General features: G+C 34.2%; 1 protein-coding gene across 1 annotated transcript in view; it reads left to right on the top strand.

Annotated features, from left to right (window-relative positions):
- The first annotated feature begins 784 nt into the window (after positions 1 to 784).
- Positions 785 to 12,514, top strand: part of LOC140155364 (ETS translocation variant 1-like) — a 103,622-nt gene continuing 91,892 nt past the window's right edge. The window contains exons 1-2 of the mRNA XM_072178183.1: positions 785 to 940; positions 1,163 to 1,259. Of these exons, the coding sequence (XP_072034284.1) occupies positions 884 to 940; positions 1,163 to 1,259 (154 nt within the window). The 5' untranslated portion in view covers positions 785 to 883. The remainder of the gene's footprint in view (positions 941 to 1,162; positions 1,260 to 12,514) is intronic.

Here is a 12,514-nt window from a genome sequence, read left to right as displayed (position 1 = left end):
GATGTTGTGGTGTTCATGGTGTTTGGGGTTTGGAATCCAGAACACCAGTGTTTTTATATTATATCTACCACTTTGATGATGCCGTGTATTAATTCATCACTTTGAAGAACATTAAAAAATAAATAAATATATCAACAAGAGTATAATCTTCACAGATCAATATTGAAATTCATTTATAATTATTAGAAATCACATTTTCTTATTGAATTATGATGTATTAAAAAAAATTACATGTATGTTGGGAATTCCTAAATCGGAAATGGATTTTCCTCTAGAAACGCTACGAACCAATCAATCAATGGGCATTTGCTCACAGGACGGTGGTACAGACTCAGTGATGCCAACGCCGCGCCTTAGGCGCACAATTGGGCTACTTGGCGATCACTTGCCGCTACTCAAAAAAGCATGCCGCTACTTGTCTAAAATTGGGCTACTTTTGCCAGTCTCAGGCCGCGGCACAAATTTGATGTATTTTCCTTTCAATTTAGCCGATTTATAAAGGTTTTGAGTCTTTGAAGCTCCAAATTGAAATTACAATGGGTTTTGTGACCATTTATTGATCGGTCAGTAACTTCCCAGTAAGTACCGGAAGTTTCAAAGTCAAGTGCTTTTCCGCCCAATTGGGTGTTTTGCGTTCTAAATTTGGGTAAATCCGCCCAAATATCCGGTATTGGGCGCTTTTTTGGAAGCTTAAAAATTGGGCTACTTGAGAATCCTTTACCGCGGCCTGGCGAGTCAATGCGCCGCGCCTTGATGCTGAAAAGTTTTGGCAACACTGGGTACAGTGATGAGGATAGGAAAATAATGGCGATTTCTCCGTGAATTTTCTCCTCAGATATTACCCCGTAAATCGGCTAGGACATCTACCGAAGATCAACTGAATATGGGGGATCATATCGATGGATTTTACGACCAGGAGGTCCCCTATATAAACCTTCAGGTAAGCATTAAAAATGTCATCCTAAGTTCGTGGTTTGTGGTATATTGACAGTGCACTGGTGAATGCAGGGGCGGCCATGTTTTGGCTATGCTTCAATTTTTGTGAATGAACGCAATGGCCTTGTCAATAACCTCATTAGCATACTGTCAATCCTCTCTTGTCACCGCGTAGAAAAAGTTGAAGAAATCATGATATTAATATATTTTTCTGTGTTTTTTGCAGACTGTACCTGATGTAGATGAAAGGCCTCCTAGTGTGGAATGCACTGGGAATGGAGCTTGTTTGTCAGACAAATCGGATTTAGAAAAGGATACGAAAGGTAGGTCTGTAAACATAGGGTATTTTGTTTTTAATCTTTCATAAATTGTGTCCAGCTGACTGGGATCAAGGAAGGTCAGGGGATCATGAAATGGAAGGCCATGCATGATGATCATTAGAAGGTTATTAAAGATGTGTATCAAGTGATGATCAAGATCACTATTATCAGTCAATGCAGATTTATATTTCAAGAAATTGGCCAAAGATACAATGTACATGCGATGTGAGATTGTTAACAAATTTGTACTAAAACTGTTTGAGTTTAATCTTATGGACATTATAATTGTTGCTAATTAAATGTTTCCCAAACAACAAAAATTGTTTTTAAAAAACAATCAAAAACTATAGAAATTTTCTAAATTTATAAAACATATTTAAAACTTTTTATGTAGGCCTACTGTTTTGAAGAAAGTATCAAATCTATACAATGAGGGTTCAATCCCATGGCAGTCAATTCATATGGGTTGTACATAAATGTAGTACATTGTAATATACGGTTTCGTCAATATTTGATTAATTTTTGTCTATTTAAAACATAAAAATTTAAGCCTAGCAAAAAGTATGGGAGGACATTTATTTCAGGGGCATTTCAGGTGGTACGATAAATTTGAGACTATTTTTGCATTTTTCTCAAAAAATAATAACACACTGGTAACAAAAGTTATGTATATTTAGGGGCAAAGATTTCAGTTACTATAGGCCTACTGTAATTTAAGTGACTCAAGACAAGCGGTACCGGTATATTATTTAAGATTAAAAAGAGGTACCGCTAGAATGTACCTCATTTCTTAACATATAATGAACCACTTGTCTTGATTTATTGAAATTTCAGTGAAGTAATTGGATTCCTTGCCCCTATAATATACTAAAACCTTTGTTACCAGTGTGTAGTTATTTTTTGAGAAAATTGCGAAATTATTCACAAAATTTATCAGGGGGTGTAGTACCACCTTAATATAGGAAATTTAGATGGTACTGGTAGTACAAGTACAATTAGTACATGTAATAATAGTGTTACCATTCCAATAAATCAGCAGCACTTTTTTAAAGCTTTTTAAATGAATTCATCAGTATGGATACAGGTACGCTCTCATAGATACATGTATTTGATTTGGCCATACATGTACATTAAGTCACAATATTATTGAGCAGACCTTTAATCGTTTCCAAATGGGAAAGATTTCATTAATATTGTCATCGTGAGGAAGGATTGGATAATTTATGTGGATTTCCTTTGAGCTGCAGGTAGTTATTTTGGGCATACTTCACAATATGACAGGTAAACCAGACTACATGTAGCCAACAAACTTGGCACGGTACAATGTATAATATCAATAAAAGTAAAATTCTGATAATCACCACATTTGGCTGTTTGGGAAAAAATTGGGAGAGCCTTTTCCTGTTGAGTAATGTTATGTTTTGTGTATACATAAAAAATTGAAACTTGTAAGTGACTAAGTAAGGTTTAAAAATTATGACTTGTGTGTCCATAACTCAAATATTAGCCTGATAAACAAAACTCCTGTATACAATTTGTTTTTCAGAATTAAAATATGGAAGGGTAGTGTACCAGTATTAGTATTACTAAATGGGAGTGATAATCAGATTACATGTAACACAAAATGATTCCATATCAGACCCAACTTGCAATGCATGCAAATACGGTATACTGACACAGTTCTGACATATTTTACCTAGATGCATGTATCTTATGAAATGGGGCAATATCATCTTCCATAGAACTGGATCACATTTCCAGGTGTCCAGTGCTATGTTTGGGTATGAGAACTAGAAATAATTATAAGTCCAACATATTTATTGGCAAAAAGAAATAAAGGAAGGAGAGATATGAATCTGGTAAAAGACTGGTAACTCCGCTGCACACCAGTCATGCCTGAAGAAGATGCTAACTAGTTCTTATGCCCACCTCCATCTACATGTAATGGTGAAATGTGCACTCCATTAATTAGCCAAATAAACAGCTTGCTTGCGGAGCTTTGCTGCATTATTTGCAAATATTGTAAATGCATTTGGAATGACAAATTAATTAATCAATTTGATGGACCTGTTGATGCGGGTATCTATATTATCATGACTTTGTGGTCATGTTCAAACATGTACGTGTATACAAATATTCTATGTAGGATCTACATGACATGAAAACTAATGAATCTCAATCAGATGACCATGTGATGTGATGCATGCCCTATCAAAATTGGAAAGGCGGGTGAACATGCGTGCAATATATGAAGCACAGACTCCCCCTGTATCTCATCCTTCCCCACTCCCCATCTTTCAATGCTGGAGAGTCTCACGGACCGGTTGACAGCACAACTGGCGTTGTCCAACATTGAATTGGGAGAGCAGGGGCAAAGATATATACCAAGTGTGCTGACCTTTTTTCTAGGATTGTAGGCCAATTATGAGATGTATTTATAAGCATCCTAATAAGCATTATCTAGGGAGCAAAACCAAAAAAGTACACAAATTTGTGTAATTTGTATCTTTATGCTTACATGCAGGACACATTAGGTTCTCCTGTGATATCAAAATAAAATTAAAGAAAGACCTTTGATGTTAAAATTTGAAATGTCTCCATCATTAGTGTTGTTGCAACTTTTAATAAAAAATGCTGCAATAATATTTCAAATTATAATTGGTTACTGATGTGTTTACCAAAGAAAAATGCAAACACAAGCAGAGTGATAGCAGTATTTGTTTGTTAACAAATACGTCAAAGTTGTTGGTTACTACGCATGCCAGTCATAAATCAGATCTTTGTGTTATCTCCCATTCAAATGAATAAAGTGAACTTTGTAATTTCTTCATTCATCTGTTTAAACATGCACATGTATACTGTGCTACAATTTATTTGGATGAGCTTGTGGCAAATTGTATGAAAAATAATTTCTCTGTGCTTAGTATTGGCAAAGGATGACTTAAATACATGAACAGGAATTGGGGGGGGGGGGTACCACTGCACTGATCTGTTTGTTACCATGAGAATAAACTTATAACCTGTCTTGTTGCTGCAGTTTTGTTTATAAACATCAACTCCTGGTACTTAAGAAATGGTTTTTTTGTTTGAAGTGTCAATTTGAGGACAAAAAACTGTTCTCATCTCCTCTGCAATTACTAACAAATACTGCACACATCCATTAGCCTGCAATAATTTTGGCAGCTCTGCAAAATCATACAAGAAGTACATGTGTGTTTAGACTTGTAGACAATTTTGCAGAGTCCAAAAATTCAAGCCCTAAGGCACAGAAATTTGCATCCGGATCCGCACATTAGGCGGTACCAACATCAACTTGCACTTGCAGCCTACATGTAATGTGAAATTGTAAAATGTAAGCCAAATTGGGGGGAGGGGGTGGCATTATTTGCAAAGGTTTAAGTATTAAAATGTCAGTATCTCTGCAGTTTTTATTAATGGTATTTACAATTGATATAGATATGACAAATGATAACAATTATATCTTCACTGTGTTCATTTACTATCCCATGACTTTGTTATCTAGAAAATGATATAATATTAAACTTTGGACTCAAAGCTGTTTATTTATTCTTCTGATTAAACATCCGATTCACTCAATTTGCGCCGATTAAGCAAGCGGACTTATCTGAATTTTGTTTCTTTTATTTGGATATGATTAATGACCAGTGGTATTTGCGTAATTGTATTAGGCCAAGTAAAATAAAATACAAGTTTCTCGTCCCCGCCCGCCTCCTTTTTGGCCGCCGCCTCCTTTTTTTTTACTATTTACTATTCAAAAAATTTTTTTTTTTAAATAAAAAATAAAAAAAAAATCGATTTTTTTTTTTTTTTTTTTTTTTTTTTTAATAATTTTTTTTTTAAGTTTTAAACTGTTTTTCCTACCCTTCCCCAACTCTAACCCACCCCCAAACCTTACTACATGTATACAAACCCAACTATCCAAACACCTTGCCCCAACCCCCAAAAGAGATTGAGGTGTAAAATTGATTTCAACCCCAAAATCGGACCTATATTTAGCGTTTAAACTAAGTTAGTAAATGCATGAATTAATAAAGTTTCAATTACTTTATTTAGCCTCATCTCATCAAAATTTTTATGGCTAATTATAGGAAGGAGAAACCTTTCACATAATTTTGTAAATTAAAAAAAAAATCTAAAATTCTAAACATACCAAAAAATACATTCAAGTGCAAAAGCTTTTTCTTCTGGGTAAGAATTTTTTCTTCGTGCAACAGCTTTTTCTTGCAGGTTAGAAATTTGATAAATAGGCCCATGCATGCATTTTGTATATGATGACATATTTATCAAATTTCTAACGTGCAATAAAAAAGCTGTTGCATGTAAGAAAAAAAAATTCTTACCCAGAAGAAACAAGCTTTTCCTCTCGAATGTATTTTCTTGGTATTTTTAGAATTTTAGAAAAAATGTTCAATTTCCAAAATTATGTGAAATGTTTCTCTTTTATTTTGTTAGCGATGAAAATAACAATTTCGATGAATTGAGGAAAAATAAAGTAATTAAAACGTTTGTCAAGCTGAACAAATGTACAGTTTCACTGTTTCTGAGTTTTGAAACATGCTATACAAATCATTTGTTTTGTCATACATTGCATCAGTATACTCAAATAGCACAATATCGGTGATTAAATATACATTGAACAGCCATATTTGGCATGGCGGTCATCTTGGAAAAAATAGCAAAAAATTGAAAAATAGTAAATAGTAAAGCCCTGCCTCCTCCTTTTTTGAAAAAGTCCGGACGAGAAACTTGTATCTTTTTTTACTTGGCCTTATGGAAAATACGACCGACATCCTTTCCTCTCTGATAATAAATGTTCTTGTCTGAAATATGAAATCTAAATTTATAACTGTTGGCCTTGTTGTACTATCACATGTATGGCTGCACTTTGCCATCATTAGGCCAAAAAAAAAAATTGTTGTGTTGCCCTCAACCGTCCTACCCTAAATCCGGAAAAATCAGGGCGCAATTTTTTTTTTTTTTTGGAATGATGATTTTTACAGATTTGTTCAAAAACTCAATGTTTTTCACTTAAAATTTTATTGTAAGACTAGTCTTTAATTGTTGTCTAACAGATATCCAGAAGTCAAAATTGACAAATGTTCCCTAATTGAACAAGCATTATTTAATATTTGAGGGGATTTTTTAAAAACTAAAGGTTTAAAAAAAAAAAAAAATCAGACCGTCTTATTTTCTCATTTTTCCACTTGAGGGCAACACAACAATATTTTTTTTTTGGCCTTATGATCAATTTTTGATCAAGTTGATTGCAGTCAATAAATTCAACATTCAGGAAGTTGATATCATGGTGGTGATGATGATCATGCCTGCAAAAAGTAAGGAACTCAGGAACCATGTTTCAAGGAAATGTTGCGATTTGGAGGGAAATTATTGTCTTGTTTATTATGTATTTTGCAAGCATCATGATGATGTGATAGCAATTGATGATGGTGGTGCATGGTGATGATATGAGGAGGATAAAGAGGATGATGATGATCCTGGAGGTGGTGATTGGAGTTGATATTCATGATGATGATTTGAGGCCTATATCTGTACTGCTTTACTTCATTTTATCTGAGCCACCAATGCTTCAGCCAGCATCTTTGACCACCGTCCCTCATTCAATTACTAGCCTTGTCCTCAACAACACCAGATTATTGAATGAGTTTGCAGCCAAATGGTCAGCTCAAATGTCATTGCCAAATAAAATTAAACTGACCCATCTATGCCAAACTTATTAAATCAGTTTTAAAGAGCGAGTAATAATTAAACATTAAATTCAGTACAGTTGTAACCCCAACTCCTGTGCAATCACATGTGGGTTCAAATTGCAATATGAACTTTCAGTAAAAGAATGAAGGAATTAAAAAAAAAAAGTTTTTTATTTCCCTCTGGATGTTTTGGACAGAAGTGTCAAACAGGCCTGGAAAAAGTGGGGAATTTGGGAACTGCATTCCTGGAAAATTTGGTGTGTAGAGGGAAATGTAAGATTTGAAAATATAAAGAAACACATAACAAATTGAAGAGAAGTGATCCTGTTTTCTTGGAAGGACATTTTGAGTTAATATCCCCAGGAAATTGAGATTATGTTCCAGCTCCGGAAGTAGGAAAATGAATTTCGTTATATTTTCTGATCTCCGCTGTTTTCTAGTTTTTTAGATATAAATGTTTAAGTTAGGTTTAAATGTTATTTTTGCAATTTCAACTTTCAACTAACCTAGCACAGAGAACAAAATTATTGATGAAATTTGTTTACATTTGAGAGGGGAAAAGCTGTGTAAGTGAAATGTTTATATTGATGCCGATAAGAGATTCATAGACATGATCACAATTTGAAGTGTTTTGCTAGCTTTTCAAATTTACACCCAAAATCAATTCATCATTCACAATTTTTTTATTGACAGAATCAGACACAATAGCGTATAATCAAAAACTTCCTCTTTTATTATTTTGTCAATACAAAGTAAAATGAGGATTTCTGGTTCGCTGAACATGATATACCAAATTATGCAAATTGTATCAAACTGACCTTGGGACCATATTCCAATATAATTTTTTTTCGTATTTATACTCTCATAAATCAAAATATTAACAAGTATAATTATAATCATTTGTTTGTTTGTGGCTTGTTGGAATATTGAGTTTGCAGTAGTTGACACAAAATGCAATGTTTTGTTTGAAAGCGACTGACTGAAATATATGTCCAGCAAATGATTGTCTTGTTTTTATCTGAAGCTAGGAGTATAAAAAACATTTTGCTAATTGAATATGAGTTTTTTCATAAGCTATATTAATTGTTTGACCTGTTGCAAAATTGTCTTTGTGGAGTCAGAAACAATCAAATTTTATAAATGGATCATTAAATTTAATTTATGTTCATAGAATTTTATGATGGTGATGAATGGGTAGTTTTTATGTGGATATTTTAAAGTATTTTATTATTTTCATGCCTAGCCTTTATGATCATGACCTATACATGCAGATATATTATTTGATTGTTTTTTCTCCTCCAGGACATTTGCACTTTTCAAGTTAGTCAGAGCTTCATTTTCATATTCTGATTTACATGATCTATGCCAAATTGAATCTTGCTTTATAGTATTACTACACCCTTAAATTTTGTGCCTATTTTTGCATTTTCTCAAAAATTATAGCGCATTGGTGACAAGTAAGATATGTATATTATAGGGGCAAGGACTACAATTACTGCATTGAAAATTTTATTTCAGCACAGACAAAAGTTGTGGAGTTACAGTCAAAAATGAGGGAAAACCAATATTTGATCAATAAATCAATAACTACTTGCCTTGAGTTGCTGAATTTTCAGTGCAGTAGTTGTAGTCTTTGCCCCTATAATATACATATCTTACTTGTCACCAATGCACTATAATTTTTGAGAAAAATGCAAAAAATTGGCACAAAATTGGCCAGGGGTGTAGTAGGCCTACCCCCTTAAGTCAGAGGGGGTTATGAAAAATTGTGGGTTTGGTATACAAATGTATATGCTGGCTCATATGCCAAAAGGGTACACCAATAGTGAATTTATACCAAGCACAAACGCCTGGTAACCCCCAAGAATAGAATGAAAATGTAGATTGTAAACAGGACTTACATTGCAGAGTCAATAAAACAATATTGAATTATAATTTGTAGATTTAATCAAGGATTCTCGAGTACTAATATACTATAGGATAAGCCACTCGTTTGCGCAAATGAAGTCAGTCATTCAGCCTATGCGCCTTCATGCATGTGATGGCCTAGCTGGGCCCGACGCGTGTAGGAGTGTATAACCTGTGGAAGAGATGATGCAATGTTTACGTCATCGCTTCCAAAAAAAAATTAAATGGCGAAAAAACGGCGAACATTTGGTCGAATCTTTCCATTACTATCATATCGTGAAAAACCAAATAGCTGAGGAGTTAGCTCAATATGCTAGGAAAATATTATAACCGAGGACCCCATGACGAGACTGGCTAAATAAGCTGTATTTTTGCGGAAAGGGTCCGAATAATTGGCAGTCGATGGGCGCCATCTTGGAAAAATTTGGTGTACTGAAAATGCCCAGCAACTGTCAATCAAATACGAACTTGTCAATTGAATATGGGGTAAGTCTGTTCCACTTCAGCATAAAACGCTAACGTTGTTGTGCGAACGTCGCGTAAATTTTAGGCTAATGTGCCTGAGCGTTACCAGGACGTTACTAGGTGTACTGAAAAAGCCTAGCAACTGTCACTCAAACTGCCGATATGTCAATTAAACTGCCGTAAAGTGACTTCACTTTTTATAGTTATACAGGGTTTGAATACGAGTGTCACGGCCCTGATTTAATTTAATTGACAATTGCTTTACTTTACAAATGAGTTTTTGACACTTCATGGCTACATGTGCATGTAATTTAATTATCATGTTTAATTACGTTTGATTTTTAGTATCATTTAGTAGGCTTACATCATCAACAACAAAAATAAACTCGATAACAGTGCAAAAATATCAATAATTATTTACACATGTACATACATGCACATAGCAGTCAACAACTAGCTGTCAGTAATAAACAGGGGTTAGCTTGAAAGACAGCTGCTCTGTAAATGTCAAATTGTGCACCTGTGTGACATTCAACTTGACACCAATGCAAATTTACTAGAGTTCTCAGTTTCTAGTTGGTAGCAATTGGCCCTATAGTATACAATACAATGTCGGCCTGTATGTCAGCTAATAACATGAATAAGTCCTACTGGAAGGACCCCCCTGATTTCAGTGATCCAAGTCCAACCATAGACCCTAGAAATTGTAATTTCTAGGGTCTATGGTCCAACAGTCAAACCAATGCAAAATAGTCATATTGAAAGGAACCAATGATTTCAGCTTGACACTGTTAACATTTCATTTTTTGACTTCTGTTGCCAATTCATACATCATTGGAACATTGAAATAAATCAGGTCAACAATGTGTAATTCTTGTGACCAGCATGTTGAAGTGTTCCTCTCTTCAGCCGAGTCTCAGGATGACTTGTGATGCCTTTCCTTCCGCAGGAACACTAACTACAGTACACTATCATAATAGGAAGCACAAAGACAAACTTTCATACCCAAATTTAACATGTGTTCACTCATATAGTATTGAATGTGAAGGACAGATATAAGTAGAGAACAGAATAGCAATACGCAATACTATTTGAAGTCTTCAAGCAGGGTTAAAATATGTTCAAATACATTTATAAATCGATGCTGTCAAAATTAACAAAGATTGGCTAGGATCAAAAGTTGATTCTTGTGAATTTCAAAAGTCTACAAAGTTAAAGTAGATACATGTAGCTGGTAGGGCTAATATATACTTTGCAAGAATAATTGTAAGTATGTAAGTTCATTCAACAGAAAGTGATAGAATGAAATTTATAAAACAAAAAATGCTTGCTGAACTTGAAAAATCAACTAAGTGATAAATGTATAGATAATGGAGACAGGAGATGGGCCTGATTGGTCATGTGCAACTTCCCATTCAAAAGTTTTACATCAATTGACAATATGAATGCATTGCATGCTGACATACATAACTCATGCAAAAAAAACAAGCTAGCTGCAGGTACCATTGAATGCATGTTTGATTTGGATTTGGCTTATTTCATCATAATGCTGAAACAACATTTGTTTCACATTGTTCAGTTGATTGTTTCAAATGACATTGGGCATTGTTTAGCTAATTATTTTTGCACAAATGAAATAAAATCTTTCAAGTTTATAATAATTTGGGTGTGTATTTTTCATATGCCTGTGTAAAAGGTTGCGGATTCACTTGTTCGGAGGTTGAGCGGAGGTGATCCCTGACAGTGACTGAAATCCCAATGCAGAAACATACCCCTTGCAGAGTGAAGTAATATCAACAAGGCAAATAAGTTCAGAAAGTATGTAACAACCAAATACATATAGGCCTACTGTAAAGCATTTAATATTTGTGTACATGCACATTTTACCAATCACAAGTGACATGTAGATTCATGATATTTAATCCTCAGTAATAAAATTTTGTTTTTCCTATAGCCTACAAGCCTTCAAGAAAATGTATAAATTTTGCACAAATTTCATGTAGCATGAAAATGCCGTGAAAATATTGTACTTTGCAGTAGTAGGCTATAGATGGAAAAATATCGATGGCATAGAATTTGGAATAAATGCTGATGCCATTCAAAAGTCAATGCAATGGTAAAACTTGATACATAATATTAATAATGCTATGATCATCCCTTTTACATATAAAATGTAATAATGCTGGCTTGGCGAGGATCTTAACTGGCATTCCATCACAGGTGTTGTTACACAAAAGGCAAAAGAATGATGATAGTTTACGTCGAAATACAATATTCAATTTTCAATGTAAGATTGATGTTTACATAAAAGTGGTTTTATCCACCCAATTTAGCAGTCTCAACACCAGTTTGGTGCAGATGGACCCGAGTAAATGGCCGAATGAATATTGACCATCACTTGGCTCATTGAATTTGTCTGTAGGCATACATGTACATTTATGTAGGCCTACACAAAGTAAACATCAGGACATTATGATTAGGGCCTACAGCTAAACTATGGAAATAAGAAATGTTCACATTTCTGTCACTGTATCATAATTTTTAGTACATGGCAAGCTTCATCATCACATATATCTATATATAGACATTATACATTTTTTGTGGAGTGCACACTGCAAGTTCATGATCATCATGAAATAGGAAGTTCCACTTCCTACATGTTTATATTTCCCCATGCATAGCGATGAATGACCCCCTTGGGAATATACTGTGGCAAGGTCTGGGATGAAAACCTCCATGTTTATTTACAAAAGCACTACATAGTTTAACTAAGGTCAAACTAAAAACTTCCAGATTTATTTTGAGCATTTCCAGCATTCAAGCATGAATGGAAACATTCTTACTAGGCCTGTAGCAAAGATTTAGTTTGAGTAGGTGGAGAACTTGTAAAATATGGACTTTTCTGAAAGCAAACTTTACAAGTTGGGTTGCATGAAAGTTGATTTCAAGTTCAACCCTTCCAAAAAATGGACTCTCTGTTGATTGCATATAATTCACCCCAACCCTAATCTAGGATTCTTACTTATGGGAAAATACACTATGCAATTACAAAAACATTTAGATGACCTCAAACCTCATGTGATGTGCTGAATTGTTTTGTGTTAGTTTATTTGCATATTTATGAATATTAATGAGTTTATTTGCATATTTTGCCTA

This window comes from Amphiura filiformis, chromosome 1 (assembly GCF_039555335.1).
Source record: "Amphiura filiformis chromosome 1, Afil_fr2py, whole genome shotgun sequence".
In the NCBI taxonomy this organism is placed as follows: Eukaryota; Metazoa; Echinodermata; class Ophiuroidea; order Amphilepidida; family Amphiuridae; genus Amphiura; species Amphiura filiformis.
The sequence above is the reverse complement of the archived record's forward strand: the minus strand, read 5'-3'. Positions and strand labels throughout refer to the sequence as shown.